At 40.0% G+C, this 24,406-nt stretch overlaps 1 protein-coding gene across 4 annotated transcripts in view; it reads left to right on the plus strand.

Moving 5' to 3' along the window:
* rptor (regulatory associated protein of MTOR, complex 1) overlaps positions 1-24,406 on the plus strand; it is a 176,147-nt gene that overhangs the window by 58,942 nt on the left and 92,799 nt on the right. For all 4 annotated transcript variants that reach the window (XM_061047764.1, XM_061047782.1, XM_061047773.1 and 1 more), the window contains exons 6-7: positions 2,456-2,602; positions 14,472-14,647. In XM_061047764.1, the coding sequence (XP_060903747.1) occupies positions 2,456-2,602; positions 14,472-14,647 (323 nt within the window). The remainder of the gene's footprint in view (positions 1-2,455; positions 2,603-14,471; positions 14,648-24,406) is intronic.

A 24,406-nucleotide genomic window follows, 5' to 3' on the forward strand; every position in this document is an offset into this window, starting at 1 on the left:
ATCTGATGAAGGGAATTAACTAAAGCAAAGAAAGCTAAGTTAAACATCATACTTGAATAAGATCAATTCAGTAAAACCTTTATGAGCATTATCATTGCAGTAGTCCAGTTCCAGTCCTTTCACATAATAAAAAAACCTGTTGTGATCTGTTGGTTGCATTACTTAAACTTGTCATATGGACTCTAGAGTTTTGCATCATGACCTAACTATTTAAGTATTTTGGAGCAAGACCTGACCATATTTTTACTCCAGAGGAAAGATTTTTATCCACGACGGTTCCCACAAAATATGATTTTTCCAGATTTAACCTGAGTTGTTCTTAAACACTGAGCGATATATATATATTTTTTTACTTTTATTTTACCAGGTAGTCTCATTGAGATTTTGTAATCTCTTTTTCAAGAGAGACCTGGGTACATCAGTGGCAAATAAAATAATAAAAAAACATTGAAGTAACAGACATCAAAAACACAAAGTAGATGCATGGCCAATACACACAAAAACATCATACAAACACATTAAAAGTCAAGGCAGGTGTCCAATGCAGGACTATTAACATAGACAACTCCCAATTGATTTTAATTTGTGCTCTTTCAGCATTCCTTTAAATTCCACTAGAGTGACCAGATCATTCAGACGCAAGTCAGCCTGTAGTGTGTTCCAAAAAGAGGGGGCGGAGTACAGGCCATCTTACCTAATTCTGTGCAGACCTTAGGTACAGATAGCAATAACAGGTCAGACGAGCGTAGCCTATAGCTACCGATGTTGCGTGAAATTAGAGTGCATAGATAGGAGGGGAGTGGACCAAGAATGGACTTATAAATAAATGTGAGCCGATGAGAGGGCCAACCAGCCTTGGTGTACAAGGTACAGTGATGTGTCAGAGCTTTGCAGCCAGTCATGAACCTCAATGCGCAATGATACAAAGCATCAAGGGGTTTCAAGGTTGTGGGAGAGGCATGCATGTATACAATGTCACTGTAATCATAAACAGGCATAATTGTAGATTGCACAATGGTTTTCCTACTGGCAGTGGAGAAGCAGGATTTGTTTCTGTAGAAGAATCCTATTTTTATTCTAATATTTTTAGACAGTTGTTCCACATGGGTGCGGAAAGAGAGCCTATTGTCCAGCCAAATCCCTAGGTATTCATAAGATTCTACCATCTCAATTTGGGAACCCTGAAGTGTGTGAATACCAATAGGAACATTGTTCACATAGGACCTTGAAAATAAAACACATTTTGTTTTATCAGAATTTAAGATAAGCGTGTGATTAATGAGAGCTATCTGAAAGGCATCAAAAGCTGACTGCAAAGTTTTAATAGCTAATTCACTAGAGGCGCTGGTGGCGTACAGGATTGTGTCGTCTGCATAAAAATGTACATCACAATGTGGGGAACAGAGCACCGTGTTATTTATATACAAAGAAAATAAAAGTGGACCTAAAATAGACCCTTGTGGGACACCTTTGCTAATTTCAAGAGAGCTCGATCTGATACCTTCCTCAACAACAGCTTGAGTTCTCCCTGAGAGATTATCATAAAACCAGTTAACAGAGAGTTCATCAACTCCTATTGAAGATAGCTTTTTTTATTAAAATGCTGTGGTCGACAGTATCAAAGGCTTTGGATAAATCAATAAAGAAAGCAGCACAATGTTAATGGTTATCAAGATGATTAACAATATTGTTTATTACAAGTGTTGCTGCTGTGATTGTGCCATGCCCTGTTCTGAAACCTGAATGCTCAGTTTATTTCCGATGTAAAGTTAGGTACTTTTATACGGATCACTATGGGGATTAACTCTCCTTTCATACCCAGCCTCAAGTGGACACTTGAGGAACTGCAGTTTCTGAATCTTACTTGTTGCCTTCAGTTTGAACTCTCTGAGCATGTTGCTTGCTTAACAGCCAAAACATACAAACAAACTTACCTGCATTCATCGAGACTTAGCGACGTACCAATTGTAATTGTTTAAATCTTCAGTTGTTCCCCTTATTCCATAAGTAAGCACCCACTCACAATGATGCACCACTCCTGTCTGGGCTTAGCTGTTTCTTCCACATCCCAACTGTACCCTCGGGCCTTATGTCCTTTCTCCCCTACTCAACTCTCCTTCCTCTTCCTGCACATTTAACTCCTCGTACTTTCTGTAACATTAAACTGCTGTGTCACTGGCAGCTGAAACAGGAGATGAGTGTGCATGTGCAAACAATCCTGGGTAAAGGGTGTGGAGCAACATTTTCCTAAAAGTATAGGATATAATACCTTTCATCACACTGAAGTTATTACATTTGTTAATCATCGTCTCTTTCTGTGTTCCCATCAACCTAATTTTTCTATCTCACAGTCTTGATTTCCTCTTTTTAACTCTTTCTATCTCCCTCTGCTGTGTTACACATCAACTTTAAAAGTGAGTTATCTGTATTAACATGGTGTTTCTCCCTCTCGCAGAACTACACCCAGTACATCCCGCTGTCCATCTATGACCTGCAGACGTGGATGGGTAGCCCGTCCATCTTTGTCTATGACTGCTCCAACGCGGGAATCATCGTCAAGTCTTTTAAACAGTTTGCCCTGCAGAGAGAGCAGGAGCTGGAGGTGAGGCCGCTGAACAGACAACACACACTCTTGTTGTTTGTGGCATGTCACAACACTGCACTCTGGAATTAGTAGAGGGACAAATTGGAGGAGATTTACACAGGATCCAGGATATGCAAATTGGACAGGAGTGGTACCTGCTGATGCATTGAGGACTGTAGCCTCTGTAATGAGGGTGCATACTCTACCAACTGAGCCAAACTGGTGCTCCCAGTTTTCATTTTTGAAAGATTCAACATTGGGGGTTAGGTTTACAGCAAAAAGCTTGTATTCAGTCAGCAGTTGGAGGGAAATAATTTGAATAAATCAATAGTGGTTAAGGTATTACCTCTTTGAAGATTTGAGATAGTGGACATCATCAAAATTTCTACTTCCAAGTATGGACTGAATGCCCAAAAAGCCAGTGTTAGATGGCGACCTCACCAGACTATTCTTCTCATTAAAACCTGATTTGTTTAGGATTAAAAAGGTAAAACATGCATATTTGATAATTAAATATAAAGGTATTTGTATTCTGAAGTCAAATGTGGTCCAAGGGCGCGGTCACACTGGTCATCTGTACCGTGCCGTACTCAAGCACGATTGGCCCCCCGCTGCGCCATTCCCACGCTGGCCGGCACGGCCCGCGGTCACACTACACAGGACTATCCGTGCTTAAGCACGATTACCTCTTCTACATAACGTCATAATACAAAGCATGCATGCTTTATGTTATTATGAAGCGTGCTCAGTTTACAAACAGGCGGACGAGAGAGAGAGAGGGAGAGAGAGAGAGAGAGAGAAAAAGGGACGCGCAGTTGAGTCCGCGTCTGCACATCGGAGAACAACACAGAGAGCATGACAGCTACTTTACTGACTTTGAGGCTTAATTTAAGTCATTTTTATCAGACACAGCAATAAATAAATAAAAAAATAAAATAGATGCGCGGCTACACCACAGAGAATATGACAGCTACTTTGTGTCTTACATTGAGTAAATTTAGTCAGATACAGACATGAAACTCTGGATGAAGGCTGTCAGTGTTGTGTGCTTGTGCTCGTGCATGAAGTGTACTGTGCCAAAGCACACCTCTCCGAAGTGTGCCAAAGCCAAGGAAGTGTACCGTGCCTGAGCACAGCACGGAGCGTTCACACTGGTCAAACCAACTGGACTTTAGGGTTGTGCTTGGGCACGGTACGGATGGCCAGTGTGACCGTGCCCTAAAAAGTAAATACAAATCTTGGAAACTTGGTCTGGAAAAGTTCCTCATGTGTAGGAAGGAATCCTTCAAATCATTCACAGATAAACCCACTCTCATTCACATCCATATATACTGTATTTCTAAAGGGGTTGTCAGTGAGTGTTGAGTCATGACTCTCAGCGTGAGACCTCTCTCTGAAAAACCCTGGATGTTCTCAGTTCTGTGATCTAGTCAATCAAACAGGCAGCATGCTTTAAATCATTGAGTTCTGCTCCATTCATGGGAGTACACAGCCCTCCCCCTTCCACACACATTCATACAGACACCATTTCCAGCTCCTTTTCCGCTTCATCTTTTTATTACGTTTTCACTCTCCCGGCTATGGCATGTTATGTGAATCCCTAATGAGATGGCGCTGTCATTCATCTCAATTATTCATTGCAAAGTTTCAGGCAGACTATAGATTAGCCGGAAAGCAGAGGGAGAAAGGTACAGGATGAGCAGTACTGAGCAGAGAGACGGGAGGAAAAAGGGAAGAGCTTCTGTGAATGGGGAAGGCAGCAGCAGATAAACTGCTGAGTTGCTGCAATGTTTGACAGAAACTGTCACAAACGTCTCCGCATCCTCAGCATCTCCTGCTCTTCACTCTTTCATGCAGAGGTCATGGCATTGCTGCAGGGCCAGCATGAGGTTCAATACTTTTCTTTTGCCTCTTGCAAATTGCAATTCTTTTTTAAAAAAAATCTGGTTTCAGGGAACAGAAATAATTAATTATTTGCCCCATTTTTTTAGTTTGTTCAGTGTAGTCATTAGTCAAAGTAGAACCGCTGCATAATTTTTATTTCTTTGCTTTCCTAATATTTTTATGCTTACCATGGTCCATAATTAATTTGAAGACATTTATTTTCTCTTTGTTGTAAGCCATAGCACTTGTCTGTTAGTCCCATTCTCATGAAGAACATATCTAAGGGTCACCAGGAGGAAAGGTTATTACATGTTGCATATTAGAGGATAAATAGAAAAGTGCAGACACAGTTCACCTAAAGTGTCTACTGTCTACTTAACTGGGACAGATTTTTTATTGGTGGAGCCGTGTAGACTTTAAAGTAGTGGACAGACACATGTACTCTGTGGTGTTACGGTACTGTAGGACTCTGAGCATCACAGAGGTAAAACAGGAAACAATAATTAGTCTGTTCACCCCAAAAGATCTCTGTCTGCGGAGGAAATCAATTCTTTGTTTAATTGTTTTCTCTTTGTGCAGATAAATTCTATGTGGTCTTTCCAGGACAACAGATGGTCGATTATTACACTGAAATATTTATAAGACACCTGCTTGATTTTTTTTTTTTTTTGAATTATGAATAAAAATAGGGGCTTTGTGAGCATCAGATGGCAAACCAAATGGAATTTTCTGTTTTCTTTGTATTCATGTCTAGAGTGTTAGTATCACTCCTTTGACTACTTTGTTGACAGCATTTTGCTGCAGCCCAGGGTCTGTATCATCAGGATACACTAGAATGTACTGAAATTGTGTACAGTATCTAACCGACAATCATATGTATTTAAAGTAAAAAGCACAGCTGAAGTCACACAACCCTGCCCACAGGTGGTGGCAGATGAGAGAGTTTTATTCACCTGACAAAGTGGACTGTGTTGGTGAGAAATGAGGCGTATCAAAAAGGGATTCAGTTCTTGTTGAATCCTTTTTCACACCAATATGTCTGCTTTTATTGGGTTGAATTCTGAAGACAAGTCTAGAAAGACTGCTCTTGCAAACGTATTTGGTTTATCTAAATGTTTGGAGATGATTTGAACCAGAGTGTCATCATCTTCTGTCCCCTTAATGTGCTTTGAAGCTAATTGTTATGGATCAAGTTTATCTTTTGTTTTGCTAACAAGCTATTCGAGCAGAATGATTATTATTTTTATTTTTTTTAGATTTCTTGGTCACTGAGGAAAGGGCTACTGGTCTGAAATCTTTATGGTCCTTTGGACATGGAATTTAAGGCAATGATTTTCTGTATGACAAAGGGAACATATGTGGGTCCACTGAAGCCTGAAAGATTGGTTGCCATACTGGAGCCAGCTCAGCTGTACTTATCAGTGTACAAAGACAGCGGCTGGAACTGGTATATTTTCCTTAAATCTTCAACAGTGATGATGATTCTGTCTGAAGATGCAGGTATGATAGCTTGTAAGTATTTCAGAACACATCACAGAATTTTCTAGTGATTCTAACCCGGTCAAAGAAAATAGGTCTGTAAAATTGCAAAATGGAGTTCATTGTCTGTTCTGCAGTTGATTTGATTTTTTAGGGTTTTTAGCTTTAAAGTCATCTTCAGGAAGCTGTCTATGTGCCAATTTCCCTTCCCTCTACCCTTTTTTCAACTCTTTTTCTGTACGTCAGTTCTGTGACCACTGAAGATGACATCACTCAGACGTTTGTTGTAAAAATGGGTAGTTTTTGTTTGCATTTAATAAAACAAACAGGAAAGTGGCAGCATGATGTGCTTCAGGTCACATGCTTCACCTTGCACATCCTGTGATATGATTATTGCACGTATGCACATCATTATTGTGATGTTCCAATAATATATATATCGTTCAGCTGGAGTGAGCATCCAGGTTATAGACTTTGTAAAACATTAGGAATAATTGTCTTTGATCCCCGTTAAAACGTCTTTTATTTTTGTCAGCTTCACTGACCTAGTATGAAAACACATGCAACGTGTAAGGCTTCAGTTTCTGTTGATGAACTTACACAAAGGCAACTTGTTCAACAGGCGGGCACTTATTCTAGTGAACTATTACTTATACTCAGAGGCAATCATTACTCAATATGTAATAAATATGTTAAATAAACCTGTCGTTTGAAGATTTGAAGGTTTTAGCTTCATAAAACAGACAGAGCTCGGTCATCCTTAATTTTGTTTTCTGTTAGCTTTCCTCATAACTTGTCATTCAAACACACAAACAGCAGCTATAACAGAAAATAAATCTATATATAGATATGTAGATATACTGTATATCACTACTTATAGAAGTAATGTGTTTTTTTCTTGTCAAGTAAAAATTAAAGGAGCATTTTTATTTCTTTGCCTGCAGATAGCACATCAGCATATCTAAATCTGAATGTGGACTGCCACCCTTCTTCACCATAGGTAATCCAGATGTTTGGCTGTACCCTTCTTTGCTTTTACAGTTCTGTCAAAGCAAAGTTTGGGCTGCAATTCAATCAACTTGGACTGACTTTTCCCCCTGTTTCATTGCCGATGTGCTGCATAATTTAATATAATATGACCAACTTACTTTGGTTCCTGAAATTGGAACACTTTACTTCAAAATTAAAGCTGGGAGTTTCCAGAGCAGATTAGTAGGTTGGAGCCAAGCGGCAACCTCCGACTTAAAAAATTAAACCAATTGCAAAATCCTGCAGTTTGTCAGGCGTCCGCTTGAATCTGGCTTTAGGAGCACTGGAAGTCACATACCCAGGCAAAAAAGCTGTTTTTACAGCATGAATAAACATGTTAACAGCCTGGTACAAAAAGGAAATAGGTCTGATTAGTTGTCATCATGGGCACACACTGTACGGGGTGAAACGGCTCTGTTTTGATTCTGAAAACGATATGTGTTATGTATAGTTAGGCGCGTAGCTGACATGATTGACAGGTGGGTGTGATGTAACGGTTCATCAGTAGGCTTAAAACCCGCCTCAGCTCCAGCTCTCAGCTTGTCGTTAGGTTGACTGAAAGTTAGGCTGAGACAGGATTTCCAGCATGGCAGCTGCTGCAGATGAGCTTTCGGAGCCCCTGGCAGGAACAGAAGGCTTACATCACTCAGGCTTCATCCATTAATATTTACAGTCTATGAATGGAACTCAAACCTTCTCATTTTTGTAGGAAGTTAGGACTAAGGTTTCTAAATAATGGGCCATTTTGGGTTCTCGCTAGTCTATTGCCAAGTCAGAAGTTTTAGCTACCATTGTCTGTTGTCCATTAAGTGTGACTCTAGTTCAAACCTTCCCCATAAAATCTGAATGTGCACCTTGTGATGATGCTCTGAGAGATAATGTGAGGCTGATGCAAGAAAACACAAACACATGATCAGTTTTAGATTTTTCTTTTTCTTAGCAGGGCAGACTGTGTATCCAAAGGTGTTGGCTGAGTCCATGCACACAAAGATCATTTATTCACAGGGGGTGCTCTTGGGTGTAACTACAGTGTCTGGTTACAGGGAAATACCCAGAGGAAGTCCCGTGGTTGGATGCAGGGGAAGTTACATAACATCCATAAGCAATTTAACTTTTCCACCTGAGTGCTCGCCCTTCTCACCCACTCACACAGGAAGTGTATACTGGGGAGGGGTAATGGAAGATAAAGAGAGAGAGAGCCTGATGACTCGCAGAGACTTATAAATCATGCAGGAGATGATCCAAACGGGGAGTCCCCCCTCCTCAGCCACACACACCTGCACACACATCCCTCCGTGCGCTTATGAAGAGCACAGAGGGATGGAGGTACACCCACATTGTCCGCCATTTTTAATTAGTTGTGCATAGTGCACCTGCTTCATATTGCACGACAGGCCGGATCTCACCAGGGACGTTATGATTTAGAGATGCAGATGAAGACATGAGCATGGAGGATGACTGAGGAAAAGATATGGCTGAGGATGAGGGGGAGGAGGAGGAGGTGTTTTGACACTCCTCCGTAGCACCTTACCAAACCTCCTCCTGCACTCCATTCAGTAGGTCTGTGTGTGTCAGTTGTGTGTGGGTATGTGTGTGTTTTATGTGGGTGTGTGCTCTGAGTACTCTATTATGGGGCCACCTGCTTCCTTTTAAATATCTCATCACTTCCTGCGTGCACTCAGCAAACATGCTCACTGCATTAGCTGCAGGGTGGAAAGGTAAGGTGTGTGTGTGTTCCCTGCAGCACTCACATATAGAACATGCTGGTCTATGAGAGCTTGTGTGTATGTTGTGGGTAAGGTTTTTTTTCCCCAGCATTTCCAGGATGCTCACATTAAGTCTTCTAGCTCCTTCTATTATTTTAATGAATAATTAATGCACCACTGTAGAAATTATTGCTTGACTAGGGTTGCATTTTGGTGTGGATGCGTGCAGGGATTGTGTGTTTTTAAGGTCTGAAATCCCCCCCCTCCCCTCCCCTCTTTTCTTGTAGGATTAGTCTCATAAATTAGTGTCACATTTTCAAAAAAGAGGAATTCGCAGCAATTAAATTGTACCCTGATATCCCCAGTGGAAAAGAGAGAAAAGAAAGCTGTCATAGTGATTTTCATGGTAATTTGTGAGATTACAATATGCTAATGTGATAATTACAGTGGATGCATGGCATTAATCAGCTTCTGCTGGAGATGTTGTTATGTTTACAGTACGGATTACCGCGGCACACATTTTCTCCAAATTCCTTTCGGCAGAAACTGTTCTTCTTGAGGTTGACACGTTGAGAGGCTTTTCGACGCGCACGCCGCATGCGTCTGAGATGTCTGTCTCTGGCATCGAGTCAACAGTTTCCTCATTACACAGAGAGAAGAAGAATTGCGTTACAAGAAGATTGGCACAGATCCAACAGCAACAGGCGTGCTCCCACTCCCCGCCTGCAAACATTTCAAAGTGAACTGAAATATGCATGTTGATAGAGGGAAAAGACACATGCAACGCTACAGACATTATCACACTTCCCCCTCCATTCATTTAGAATATTCTTCTGTATTTCTAATATCATGATTTATTCATGTGTGTGCAGAGCTCCTTATAGAGCCGATCTGTAAATACATTGTGTCTCACACTGAGATCTGAGACTCAGCTGCTGCCTCCCCCCCCCCCCCCCCCCTCACTTATAGAGTCAGCTAATGAGTTATTAGACTAGCAGAGAGCAGGACAGCGCTGCAGTATATACAGGAACAGGGAGAAATTACGTAAATCTACAGTAGCTCATCACCGTTTTAGAATGCAGTTTGATAAACTTAACTCAAACCCAGACCGAACATTTGAAAAAGTTCACGGCAGTTTTTTCAGAGTGGATTTTCAGGAGAAATTGAATTGTAACAGTTAAATTCCTTCCTGCTGGATCATTAGTTTTGTTTGTTTTCTTGTCTAATCCTGTCGTTGACTGACCCTCTAGGCGCAGAATGAGTAACACATGCTCGCCTCAGGTTATGTGGGTTTACCCAAACTTGCATCAGATGCTGAGATGAAGCTGTGAGGTCCACGGAGTAGTTTCCCCTCAGGACCTCTGGTGTGTTACTGCACTGTTTGTGTTTTAGGGCACACTCACACTAGGCAATCCGTACCTCGCCCCAAACACGTTTGACCCCCAAAGTCCCGTTCCTCGGACTAGTGTGAGTGCTCCGTTCTGTGTTTAAAGGCTTTATATGTGATTTTTTGATCCAGCAGATGTCGCCCTTGAGCACCAGCATAAAACCAAAACAACTTGCGCTGCATTGTTGTGTTAGCATGCTAATGCTAGCGATCTTTATTATGCTCGTATCTTCACACTGCATGTAAATTTACCTGAAATGAGCGTGATCTAGAAACACAGTTAAGCAGTGAGTACAGTATGTTATTCTTCTTTTCTCTAGTCCCGCAATTAAACAACTTTTATACACGAGGGGAGGAATCAGCTGGCCGTCCTGGCGATGTAAACAAACTGAAGATAGGACTCTGAAAGCATCACAGACAGTGGGACTCGGGTGTTACACCCATTGTAGACAGTCATGACTCAGAGTTATTTTCAGAGGATATATTTGATTTATATTACATGTAAATGTTAAAAATCACATATAAAGCCTTTAAGCACCAAACACTTCCTTCACCCTGGCACGGATTGGAGAGGTTTGCTTTGGCACAGTACAGTTGCTCAAGCACGAGTACAAGCCCTGGCACACAACCTGAACATGAAGTATAATCGATCCCGCCTCCTCATGGAGAAACTGAGCCCAGTGAGTGCGCCCTTAGTTCATTAACTGTAGGTCAATTATTACTACGAGTGCTAATGTGCTTGTCTTGCTATGTGCTCAGACTTTTATCTCTCCATGACTTTATGATTGATTGCACATTTTCTTTTATATTTTGCATGTCTCATTCTAGAGAAATTCAAAGAATATAACACATTTGTTTGCAAAATCAAATTTAAATGCACATTCAATTAAACCACCAACAATACTTTTAAAGAGAAGAAAAACTAGAAAAAACAAAAAGGAAAGATTTGATGAGGATGACAAAGAGGACAAACGTACTCTAGTGTTTTAATATTAAGATCATCTCGTTGTTTGGAGGGGATAGCACACTTTTATAATTAGAGTTGTCAGATGTTTTAAATGGGTCTTCATTCTCTCTTAATGAGAATGCAGTTTGTTTTAAATTCAGGTGTCATGTTAATCATCCATAAGGACTGAGTGGTCGTAGTGTAATGGTGATAATTGAAAGCCAAAGAGTGGAATGTGATAAACAGCTTCTTCCCTTATTCGTAGAGATTGAAAAGTTTTGACACTATAGCTTAAAGTCTTTCTATGTGATTTTTCACACTTAAATGTAATATAAATCAAGTATATCCTCTGAAAATAACTCTGTGAGTCATGACTGTCTACAATGGGAGTAACACCCGAGTCCCACTGTCTGTGATGTTTTCAGAGTTTTCAGAGTCCTATCTTCACTTTGTTTACATCGTCCGGACGGCCGGCTGACTCCTCCCCTCGAGTATAAAAGTTGTTTAATTGAGGGACTAGAGAAAAGAAGAATAACATACTGTACTCACTGCTTAACTGTGTTTCTAGATCACGCTCATTTCAGGTAAATTTACATGCAGTGTGAAGATACGAGCATAATAAAGATCACTAGCATTAGCATGCTAACACAACAATGCACCGCGAGTTGTTTTGGTTTCATGCTGGTGCTCAAGGGCGACATCTGCTGGATCAAAAAATCGCATATAAAGCCTTTAAATGTATGTGGGCAGTGCCACAGCATATGGACTACTGAAGCTGGTGGCTGCTAAAGCTAATCACATCACATGCTGGCATTAAACTTTGACATAAGCTTTTTTGTTAGATGCAGTCAGTTTCATACTTTGAACTTTGAATGATGAGGACTGTAGCAGGGCTTGTGTTCCTGTCCATAGTTCCACTGTGATCGCACCCTGAGATTGGAGGCTGTTTTTAGACGGTCTAAAGAGTTAGTCACGTTTCTTTTTATGAGTGTGGCTTTATTACCTGGGCTTTTAGTCTCTACTAACTAACTTGTAACCAAACTGTTTGAGGACATCTCCCACTCTTCCCGTGCTCTCTGCCTTTGTGCCTTTAGCCCCTCAAGTGTTTGCAAACACAGAAAGAGTTTTAGTGCTCAAAGCAGAATTTTCCGCTGCAGTAAACAGCTGTTCTACAAGGCTTCAAGAGGTCATACAGTAAGAGCTTTGCAATTTACACCACTGTGCTTACCCACAGTGAGCCATGCTGGGGTTTAATATATGGTCACAGCTGATTTATGCATCCCACACAAGTGTTTGTAGATCAAACTGAAATTGGCACATTGTTGCAAACGTTAGAAAGAGGATTATTGGTGGCAGTAAGTGATGAAAACTGGTTTTGCATTGGAATAGGTTTCAGTTTGATTAAACTCATATACTCAAGCAAGAGATGACTGTCATGTTTTATGTACTATGACCCTACAGTGATAAAAAAAAAAGTACTCGAATTGTTCTGCAAAAGAAAGAACAGTGGATTTTCCTGGATGGTTTCTGTGTCTGCAGCTGAAAAAAGATTTTTAAGAGTCAATAAAAAATACACGAGCAACATGATTCGATGTTTCCTGGAACAATAGACATTAGTGTTTTGCAGAAAAGAGGCAATAATGATGATTATTATAATCATAACAATCTCCATCTTTAATTTCTTTCTAAAATTAGGCAGAGCTGAAAGGTGAAAGCATTAACCATAGCAGTCAGCGGTGATAAAGGGAAGTGTTGGTTTTCCGCCTTCATTAAGACCCACAGCTCATTAAAGTCTACTCAGCTAAAGACAGAAACCATATTGAACTCCCAGCAAAGAAATCAAGCAAACAACAACACAATGAGCACATAAATAGTCAAGAGCTCAAAATATAATTAAAGTTTTACATCATATGCAAAGCCCCTTCTGTTTTTTCAGGCCGGTATCGACCGAGCAGTCCCACAGTGTAGAAATACCACGCTAATCCTGTTTAGTAGAATAGACAAGAGGATTGTTTAACACTAAAGACCGCCTTCTAAGAGGGCAAGCAAGAAGGAAATCTCCTCCCTGGGATCAATAACCCATCACATTATCATTAAGTTCTAAAAATGTTTCATGCAGTGTGCCAACTCCAATGTTTCTGCAGAAAGCACAAAGAGGCAAATCTGCAGAAAAGCACTAATTTGTCTTGTTTGCAAATTAAAGTTTCCTCTGGTTTATATGCAGCAGAGGGGAAAACGAAACCAAAATACATTTACTGCTCATCCCTTGCTGTCTACGTTTGGGAGTCATAGTTCATAACTTTCATTTTGTATTTGTTTCACGAGCTCTTTAATGTTGTTGAATGGTTTAACTTCCATGTGATTTAGAGCTTTTAATGTTGTTGATAAATAAATTAGACATTTCTGCTCTAAGTAAAATCTTATCCTCAATCTTGACACGTGCACAAATGAATAGCTGATTTTCTTTGTATAAAAGTTGTTTGGGACTCATGAAAAGATGCCAAATCTGTCGGGTGCAGACAGCTTGCAACAACAATGACAACAGTCGGAGCAGGCTTGTGTAGGTGGTAACAGGGTGCTAATGCCTTCACCTGTTGCCTTTGTGGACATTTGCTCAAACTCACACTTGCACTTTGGATTAGTTTTCTAACTTGTGTTAACTATTGACATGCCAAAAAGGACTGCTTCTTTTCTAATCTATTTTAAGTCCCCTGTCTCTTCTCTTCTAGATTTTCTATATCATTCTGTAGATGCTTCTCTGAAAAGGTCACATATTATACTTCTTTTCAACAAGTTAAACTACGACTCAGAGCTCCCCAAAACGTGTGTGAAGTTTCTTTATCATGCTATGTACACATATTATTGTTGGAAAACAATGGGAATGTGCATTTTGCATAATATGTGACCTTTAAGATGTGTTTAAACTTTTATTTCACATCTTCACTTCATCGTCGTCCTCCTGTCTGCTTCTGTTGTCTTCCACATTGCTTCTGATTCTTCTGATTCTAATTCTCATGACAGGATTCTGACAATGCTCATTTTAATTCCATGCTACAACTTTACAAGAGCACTCTAGAACAACTATAAAGAAGTTATTGCATTGAACTGTAACCTTCTCAAATTGTGTGTCTGCTGTGAAAGACACACAAACAAGTTTCTCCTATTTAAAGTCAGGTTGTCAGTCACCCAGCTCCCTTTCTCTTTATGTCTCTCTGTCATTCATTTCCTCTGACAGTGGGTCAGGGTGCAGAGCAGTTCAATAATTTAGTGTTTTGAGTCTGAAACACAGATTAGTACTGAGATCACTTTCTGTGGTGGGTGCCGTTTTAAATTTCTCCATTTTGTATTGATTTGTAGCCAAATTTGAGCTGCGTTTGTTCATCTTCAAATCTGATGAAGGTGGTTATTAGAGCTAATTGAATTAAAAGAAACCCTTTTCATGTCTGATTTGTTCAGGTGGCAGCTATCAACCCCAGCCACCCGCTCGCCCAGATGCCTCTGCCGCCCTCCATGAAGAACTGCATCCAGCTGGCGGCCTGCGAAGCCAGCGAGCTGCTGCCCATGAACCCTGACCTCCCAGCTGACCTCTTCACCTCCTGCCTCACCACACCCATCAAGATCGCCCTTAGATGGTAATGTTTCAGCACACGTTTCTGTCGTTTCTTTCGAGAACTACACAGTGCCATAGTACGCATTTCAATCTGAGATTAGTCACCAAACTCTGACATCTACTGTTTTCCAAACTGGTTTAAAACAGCAATGGAGTTGATAGATTGTGGGTTTTCTCTGTAGGTCAGAAAAAGGGTAAGAAGTTTTCTTCTTTTCCAGAATGTGAATTACTCTTGTGCTCCTGATAGTTTAGTCTTGCTGAGTCCCACCTCTCCTGTATGAATGCCTCAAGTATCTAGATGTTTCTTTGGTCAAAGCTGTGGAATTATATTTGGTTGGGTAATTTTATTTTTGCATTTCAAATCATATTAAGGATCCCACATTATCCCTTAAGCCTGGCTCACACTGTGCGATTTTTCCCCGATTGTATAAAAGTCGGGGTGGCATGTCAGCTCACACTGTCCGACCAGACCTTGAGATTTATGTGCTCACACTGTACGACCCGATTGTCGGACACGGCCGGAGAGCTCACACTGTACGAGTGAAATCGGGACGGAGCGTTGACAATTGTTAATAAAGTTTCATTTGAAAAAAACAAAGGACGACGGTTATTGAAAGACAAGGAAGTGGAAGTTGTTGTATGATATAGAAAAGTAGATACAATCGTAGATATATGGATACAAGTTTCAGAAAAGTGCTGCACTGATGATCTGTACAGAAAAGTAAAAAAAAAAAAAAAAAAAAAAAAAAAATCCAGGTTGCGTCCTGCCGCTGGTCGCCATGACTACAGTCCTCCCTTGTCTAACTTCTGCCGGACCCTTTCATGACGTAAACGTCAAGATTTTAAATTCTAAATATCAAACATGTTTGAAATAAATCGGGGCGTCCCCGGCGATTGCCGGGCAGATCGGGGACGTTAAGATTGGATCTTTTTACCGCTCACACTACAAGATAATCTGAGCAGATAATCGGGTCCGAGCAGCCTCGAGTCGGGAGCGAACCTGCGATTGTCGGGAAGGAAGAATCGGAGCTCAAATCGGCCTGATTATCCTGCAGTGTGAGCCAGACTTTAACCGTGCAGGAGTGTCAGTCATCCATTTGTAAAGCCTGTTACTGGCAGGTTGGATCACTGCTTGGACACTCTGAGAACAGGATGATGTGCCCTGTGCAGAGAGCAAGCATTCCTCTGAGCTCCAACCCTGCTCAGTATTCAGCTCTGATGAAAAATGTAAACCGACATCATCCACAGCGATGTGAGGTTGATGATCCCTGCAGAGGGCAGCTTGAGTAAAAGAGGCGCAAGATATTCAGGCAATTTGGGAGACTGGGCTGATACAGTGGCCTGATGTAAATGCAGCGTGATGCATCATTCAGAGGACTGCTGGAGCCACAAGCTGCACCACAGGAGCTCACAGGTTGCATCAGCAAGTCAGCTGTGTGCGGGGCACACTGAGGGTATGAGGGCTTGCACACCCAGGCAAAGGTGATTGCATCACCTCCTATTGCATGAAGACATGACACATACACACCCATCATCGATGCCCTACATAAACATATACTCTCTCTCCTTCCTATATGCAGTCTTATTCTGATTGGACTGAGAGTTGATTAGAGTAAATCAGGCCGAGACAAGTAAAGTAGAGATGTGGTAATCAAACCTCTTTTGTAGGACAGAGCATCAGAAAATAACTATGAAGACTTTGTCAGACTTTTAGTATCAACTAATTCTTTTATAAAAAATTCCCTGATCATCAATCAAGATAGACTTACTGTTAGTTTTTCGACTATCTTCATAGGGAAAGTTCTAACTAAGATATATCCTTTGATGCCATAAATCACTTCTTACCCACACTTTTTTCTTCTCATTTTAATGATTGAATTGACTTTGCACACACTAAAGATCAAAGGGATTATTTAACATACAAAAAAAAAGAAAGCGGTGATGAGTAATTGTGTATTTGAGAATGACAGGTTGCCTTCAGGACGTGTCCTACTGCTAGCCCAACGTTTCTGCCAGAAATACTGAAGACTTCCGTTTCTCTTCCTCTCTCTGAATCCTCATCCCGCCATGACCTTCAGGATAATGAGGTCTCAGTGTTATACCATTAATATTGATATCCCTCACCAACATTCCCTTTCAGAGAAGAAGTTTCTAAATGCAAACTGGGAGATATTGTCTGAACTATTTCTTAATACCCTCTTCCTCACAAAATGGATGTTGTTGTGTGCAGAGGCAAGTTGTGACTGCTACTTCCTATGAATGACTTTGTAGAATCAGGCTCCACTAGTTAAATAAATAAATAAAATGATGCTGTTGGTAATTTAAGTATCCATATATGAAAGACTAACATGCAATATTTCCTCACTTATCTCAGTTGAGTTTATAAGCTAATGTTGCATACTATTGAAACATGTTAGTCTTTTATTATCTCTGATTAAACATTGAAAGAACACTACATGGCAATATGAAAGAATAAAGATCCGTGCTTATGTTATATTTCTTTAAAAGATGCATGCCATAAGCCAAATAATTAATATGTAGTATTCTCTGTTTAGTTTCAATTTAAGTGTATTTCACAATAAGTCTGCTGCATATGACTCTTTAATAAGAGGGAATATCCCATTCTTTCTAATAAGAGTAAGTTGAAATTATAAGCAGTCTTATGAGGGAGTCTAACATTCAAGTCCGTGGTACAACATAAAAGTCACCTTGGTTCAAAGCTTGATCCAAAATGTACCTGAACTTAGTTGAGCTGCATTGAAGAAACAAAACACAAGCCCTTCACAAGCTCAGGTCTTCCTTTTGAAGACAGTGAAGTTCACATCCTGACCAGGGAAGACTGCTGGCTGGATGGTGGAGATGTAAAGGAAGAACAACCATCTGGTAACTAAGGAGGTGTTCTGATACACCACTTATCACCAACATATAATGCAGTTTTGAATGTCTTAACCGTTAAAGCTTACTTCACCTCTTGGATCATGTGACCTGTATGACCGCCAGAGGTTTTTACAACTCTTGATGGAGCTCGGGCAACAAACCAGTTAAAGACTCTCATCTGACTTCACAACCATTACTTACTGTGTTTTATTTATTTATGTATTGAATTAGGACAGTGCACATTTATCAAAATATCAGCAGTACGCATCATAGTAAATATCACGGAATTAGTACAAGAGTTACATTTAATCCGGAGCTCTAAGGCAGGTACTTACAAAAACACATACAAGATTTGATCATAATCGGGCACTCACAGAACAGTCCAAAAGACAGCACACACAAAAGCTCACTAACAGTTTTATGAACACAATTTGTATCAGCCTGCCAAAGACAGAGAGTTATATATTCCAGCTCCCTCAAGCAGTCAGTGGAGAACAGAAGAAGCCCTTCTGAAGAGAAGTAAAACAACTTCAAGGATTTCCATTCAGACAGTTGTCTTTTTGAATCAGGCTTTAAATGACCTCAAATTCTTTAACCCTTCACCGAAAACTCTCCGTGACCAACAGCAGGATTATTTCCCTATTCTTCATCATGTCATTTTTGTGCCCGAACCTAACCAAACACACACTTTTTGGTGGGCATGTATTAAGAAGTGAAGAAAAAGATGCAAAAGGGAACCTCTTGCATCCTTATGAGACACAGAGCTGTTCCAGAGTGTCTCTTTGAGATAGCAATATGGTGAGAGTTTCTGCTTTTTCGTTTTCATTTCATGTTCTGGTATGATTTACAGCTTCTGGTGGCTAATGGTAGCAATATCAGCAAACCTTAAAAAAAAGGATATGATGGATATGTAACTGACTTTTTGATGAAACCATGATTGTCACTTCTTGTGGCAGTGGGCGCTATTCAGCCAGAGTTATACAAACTTGCTGAACCCTCACAGTGTGGAAGAAGGCTACAGTGTGTGCTTCTGGGATGGACATTACTTATTCTATCAGAGTAGACAGCTAATGTTCAGTGTCCTCCTGTCAGATTCAGCAGAGAGTAACACTTTGATTGACAATACTCCCAGCTGTTTCCTCGAGCATCAAGCTGCCTTAAATGTTTGCTGTGACCTGGAACTTTTCACAAGTCTCAAAAGACGCTGCAGACCTCTCTCACCCCTTCTTCTCGTCTACTGATCCTCATACACTGTAGGATTTTGATGTCTGGCCTGTTGGTTTATCATTTTCTAAAGAAAGAAATGCCAAGCTGTCCTCTCTTTAATTTTAAGCTGCCTCAGAGTGAGAGACGGTGAGAAAAAGAAGGAGGGGTGGGGTGGAGTCTGGCAGAGTTAAACTGGGCGGATGGAGGGATTCACTTATGCGCCGGCTTACCTTGGCTTTAAAACTTTAATAAGATGCATTGGGGGATGGATGATGTGGTTTACAGAGTGAAAAAGAGAGAGAGTTAGGGTGAGCGAGGGAGAGCGAGTGCATGTGCACTTTTCATGGCTCAGCTGAGCAGAAAATCATTACTGATCGAGCGCCATCTTCAAGGGATTTCCCCACTGTCGCGATTGATGGGGAGGGATGGAGGAGGCGAGGTTCTGAAAATAGAAAGGGAGGCAATGGAATGACAGCAGGGTTTACACAGCGACAAGGAAAAAAAGACACAGCAGATGAAACCATGAAAACTCAGGGTCCATATCTGAAGCAAGGCTAGAAGGTAGCTCCAGGGTCAAAGGTGTCAGGGATTGCGATAGTTCACTTTGTTCATCAGTGGGCTAAATATTGGTTCAAAAATGGAGAATGACAAACACTTTCATGATGTGAAATGTTGCATAAATCGATATCCTCAGAAGACCCTGATGTGTAAAACATGAGATCTTCTAACTTTTTGTCCAGCACCATCAGCAGACCATAGTTCCAAATAACCCAGTAAAAATGTCCAAGATCTTCTCAAGCCGGATTGATAAACTTACTTCTCTCTTCAAAATCAATTTGAATATTAATCGTTTTTGTTGTTTCTGTTTTAACATTTTTTTTTTTTGGATTGACCGAGAGTAGAAACAACCTTTATGGGTCTTTGGATAAGTCATTTACATAGATGTGGAAGGTGTCTCACACAGTATTCCTGTTGTTGTTGTTTTTTAACTATGGTTCAGGAGGAATCAGCCCCTCCAGTGTCACACCCACACCGACTGCTCTACACTTGCTAAACCTTCGACAAGGGGTGTGATGTATGTAGTTTGATAATCACACGAGCTAACACACTGGCAACATAAACATGTTTTTAATGCTGCTGCTGCTGATTGAGCACAAGTAAGTCATTTTGTCCTCCCAGCTCACATTTGACAGGTATGATGGAGACAAAGTACATTAGCATCTCATTATCTTCATGTATGTGCTGTAAACAGTGAGTGAACCTTCAAGAGCAGAAACACTGATGAGATTTTAATGCAAGTGCTCACATGACCACATCTTGTATTCCTTCTATTCTGCGGGTGCTCCCCTGACAATCACACACATCCGCCCACACAAACACAAACACTCGGCACAGCTTTGTTATGTTCATTCAGAGCAAACGTTGCTGCATCTCTATTCTCCTATTTCCAGCTCCTATTGCGGGAAAAGTCCACATTTACCCTCACTAAAAAAAGTTTTGGGTTGCCATTCTCACAATTCTTACCTTCTCCTGCAGCATTTACTTGCTTACTTATTTACGTTCTTGAATAACTAAAATTTAAACCTCTTGTAAAAATGTTGACTTGTTTGAAAAAAATCAGTTAAGTGACAAGTGCTGTCAAATATTGGCAATAAAGCTTTGTCCATTTTCAGAGGACAATTCAGTTTTTATAGACAACCCTGTCCAAATATGTGCAAATACATTTAGTGTTGTATTTTCAATTTCCTCTAATAGGTCACCCATCTGACCCCTCATTAATGAAGTCACCTGCACACAGTCATGTTGTTTTTGAGTGTGGATTTGGTACCAACAGAAAACCGAACACAGTTAAATCTAATATTGTCATAAGGTGACATCTGCTCATCACTCGATATTTCAAAGAAGATGAATTTGAATGTCAGTTTTGCAGCTGTGAGTCAGAAAACGTCTCAACAGGTGTCCCATTATTCACTGTCAGAGCTGCTCCAGGATTTGTCTCAGGGGTGACATCATCAGTCTGTCTCTTTGCTGTTCAGCAGGAAACGTGTTAAAATTCACAAATTATTATTCAGCTGTGTTATGTAACAAGAAGTAACACGTGTGAATTCTTCAGGTTGAATTTTCATTCCCGTTAACTGAATTGTCCTGGAGGCAAGGTCAGTGTCCCTGTATGTACAGGAAATGTCCTTTAATTAGTATAATATTTCCAGTATATCCACCATGATGTTAATTTAAAATCAGTAGAGTAATGAAGCATGCTTCTCTGCTGATCAGGCAGGGCACTCTCCATCTTCATATTTCTCTTCTAAATGATCAAGAAGAAGACATTCATCATGATGTACGATTTCAAATGTTGCTTGAAACAAGAGCAGTTGTGCTGGAGCTGAGGAGCTTGCTCACACTTAATGAGCAGCTTTTTTATAGTCTTATGTAACAATGAAAAATTTGGTGCAAAGCTATTGAAATGCAAATATTGCCTTGTTCTAATTGTCTTCATACATATACCCTATGCAAAGTGGATTCAGCATATAGCAGGATATATAGTTTTTAATTGAAGATGTTACATTGTGCTCATTACTGTATGTGCAGGAGGTTTAGCATGCAGCATTAAAGGAAAAGTCCAATAAGGGTTTTTTAGTGTTCGATACAAACTGAAGGTTGGGTTTCTTTAAAGCCCTTTCAGCTCTGTCCTTTCAAGTAATCCAATGTAAGCACTCTAAGATCCTTCTCAAATGAGGCTGTTCTCATTCACAACTGTTTTCTCCTTTAGAGAAACTGGAAAGAGACAGAGTATTATTCTTCGAGCTTCAAAAACAATCATACCACAATGAAAACATTCAGTTTCATAGTATGCTAACAAAGACTTAAACCCATACTCATACATATGTAGCAAGTGGAAAACACGAGAATACAACATTAGAGAGTGAATAGGGTGACAGTAGAAGCTGTTTGAGGATTCAACATAAGATTAAAAAGATAAGAAAAAATCACAAACACCTGGAAAGAGAAACAACTGATTCAATAGGAGGACAAAGGGATACCGTTAAAAAAGAGAAGATACAAGTTTAATGAAGAAAGGATGAAGACGAAGAAATTAATTCACAATTTTAGAATAGTTATCGCAAAGATGGGTCAACACTTGCTATATGAGGCTATTGTTATATATGGATTAATGAAAAGATAAATAGTTGTCAGACAATAGTAAATGGAATCTGTGACTGCTCTTCGGCTAGTATGTCTGCCTCTTTTCCCCTCCATTTGTACAATTGTCCTGCATACACGACTCAAATACGATTTGTCCATATTCCCCACAGTCACCAAACTCTTCTCCAGTGCCTACAAGTTATGTTTTTTATATGCAAATATCTGTCAAAAGAGATAAAGTATGTTAACTTCTAATCATTGTCAAGGCTCAAACTGCAGTTTGTAGTTTAAACTGCAGGATCTCAGTGTCACCTCGCTAACATGTTAAGTTGTTGAACTCTCACATAGAAAACATTCTGCCTTATATTAAATACTTCAAATATAAATCAGACTGTGACTAGAGATGGACAATACACCAAAACCTCCTCCAGTTGTACATAGATGAAGCCAAAGTACCCTTGTGACAGAGGCTGACATTTTTTGCAATTTTGGTGCCAGAGTCTGGACAGAAGATGGAGTTGCGGTACTGATGACACTCTCCCTGCTAACAAAAACACACATTTAGCTCACAGATAAACTGGCAAAAAGATCCCGCAGGTCAGTAAAGAGCAGAAAGGATTCTTGTGTCAGTTTGAGGCAGACACTCAGGGTTATGGAAGTTCAATGTTTCTTGTGTTAGCGTTTGTTATGTATCCTTTCGCCGACTCTTCTGTGCTTCTCCGGTTCAAACAGCACTGCATGAGCCACATTTTAAACGTCTGTCTGTCATGGCATTTTATACCCTTTTTATAGTGTTAAATTTAAAGATAAACTAATTCGAAAAAAGATAACTGGAAAACATTCAGCATAAAAATAATTGTCAGGATGAATCACTATTATTAACACACCATATTTATATATTAATATATTGATAATGAAGCTAATGGCCATAAACATATTTTAAGTATTACAATACTTACAGAACAACAGATTTGGAATATTCAAAAAATGATAAATATCCCCTTTCCTTTTATTCTAACTTAAATGTATAGCTGTGTTTTTATATGAACTTTGAATATGCTATCATAGAACATACTAAGTGTGATATATCTCATACATGTTGTAGGTTAGGCCAGATTAGATTTGATATCGCCCAGCAGTCCCTCCTGCATCTGTCTGATAGAGATGGAGACTGGGGACAGGAAGGCTGATTGAAGAAGTAATGAGCTGTTGAAGACAGCCGTCTCCATGGGGACCTTAGGAGACACTCTGCTCCCCTCGTTCCTCCTCCCCCACCCACCCTGGGAGCAGTATCGTAGTTTTCCTCACTCTAGATCCTCTTCATTTCCCTCCTCAAAGTCTAATATGTACATGCCCACTCCTACACTCTCCTCCCAGCAGTCAGACACTCTCTTATTCACTGATCCAATTAGACTTTGGCCACCTCTGCTCTCTGTTTGTCATAATCCTTCAATTTCCCTTTCTTCTCTGCCCTCCAGTTCTCCTGGACTTCTGTCAACTTTACCCATCTGTGTTCTCTTCGGTCAGGAAACTTTCACTTCTCCACCTAAAAGCTTTGTTTGAAATAGTTTGCTGTCAAAAAATAGGTGAGACAATCCAGATTTTAAGTCTTAGTATGTTTCATCTTTACTGTACGGTTACTGAATATCTTCTATTTATTCTTTTTATTCCATTACTCAAAAGTTAAACTTGTTCAAAACATCAAAATTGGTAAAACCTGCAAAGATCTTGTCTCATTCAAACTTGCAGTTTACAATGTTTTCTTCCAATGTTAAATCCTAAAGTATACCAAATGTTGACTTTTCCCCCTTGTGCTAAAATCTCTAAAATGTATTGGCACAAAATCTGGTACAGACGTTCATGCTCTCTAGAGATTCAAAATAACTCAGCTACTTGGAGAAATATCTCAATCATCTTCTAAAAAAGTTTTTGAAAACTGGCAGCATTTTCATGATGATAGATAATACTTTCTTTCATTACAAATGTTTAATCTAGTTCCATTATTGGGACAAATATGGTTTAACAATTAGTATAGAGACCAATGGCTTACTGGCTTTCCCATCCACCTCAGCGGTGCTCAGTGTTCAGTGCCAAATATAAAATAATTATCAAGTGCATGGACTGTAAAAAGATAGTGTTGACATTAATACCTGCTTCACATTATTATGTCAACAGTTAAATCTGTGCTTTTTTATTATTCTATTGTTTTCCTTTAGATGATACCCTTTCTGTAAATCCGTAGACACAGACACCATCACTATTTGCTGCAGAGTAAATAATTCACTTTATTCCCAATGACACATTTTTCTTCTGTCCTGATGTCTTTAACTTACATGCTTTTGGGATGACTGGAAGGTTATATATGAGCCATACAGTATTCACTTTCTGTTCTAAGTTCCCTCACATAGCCATGTCATCCTCATGCCATTTTATAGAAAAGAAAGTTGGGCAATGCATGGCAGGGTCAAGTGTCTGAAATTGCAATTAAATGATCAGAATTATTACGGGTATTATTAACTTAGTTGGAGTAAGTTCTGAACTAGAGGAGGGTTGG

Source organism: Labrus mixtus, chromosome 2 (assembly GCF_963584025.1).
Source record: "Labrus mixtus chromosome 2, fLabMix1.1, whole genome shotgun sequence".
In the NCBI taxonomy this organism is placed as follows: Eukaryota; Metazoa; Chordata; class Actinopteri; order Labriformes; family Labridae; genus Labrus; species Labrus mixtus.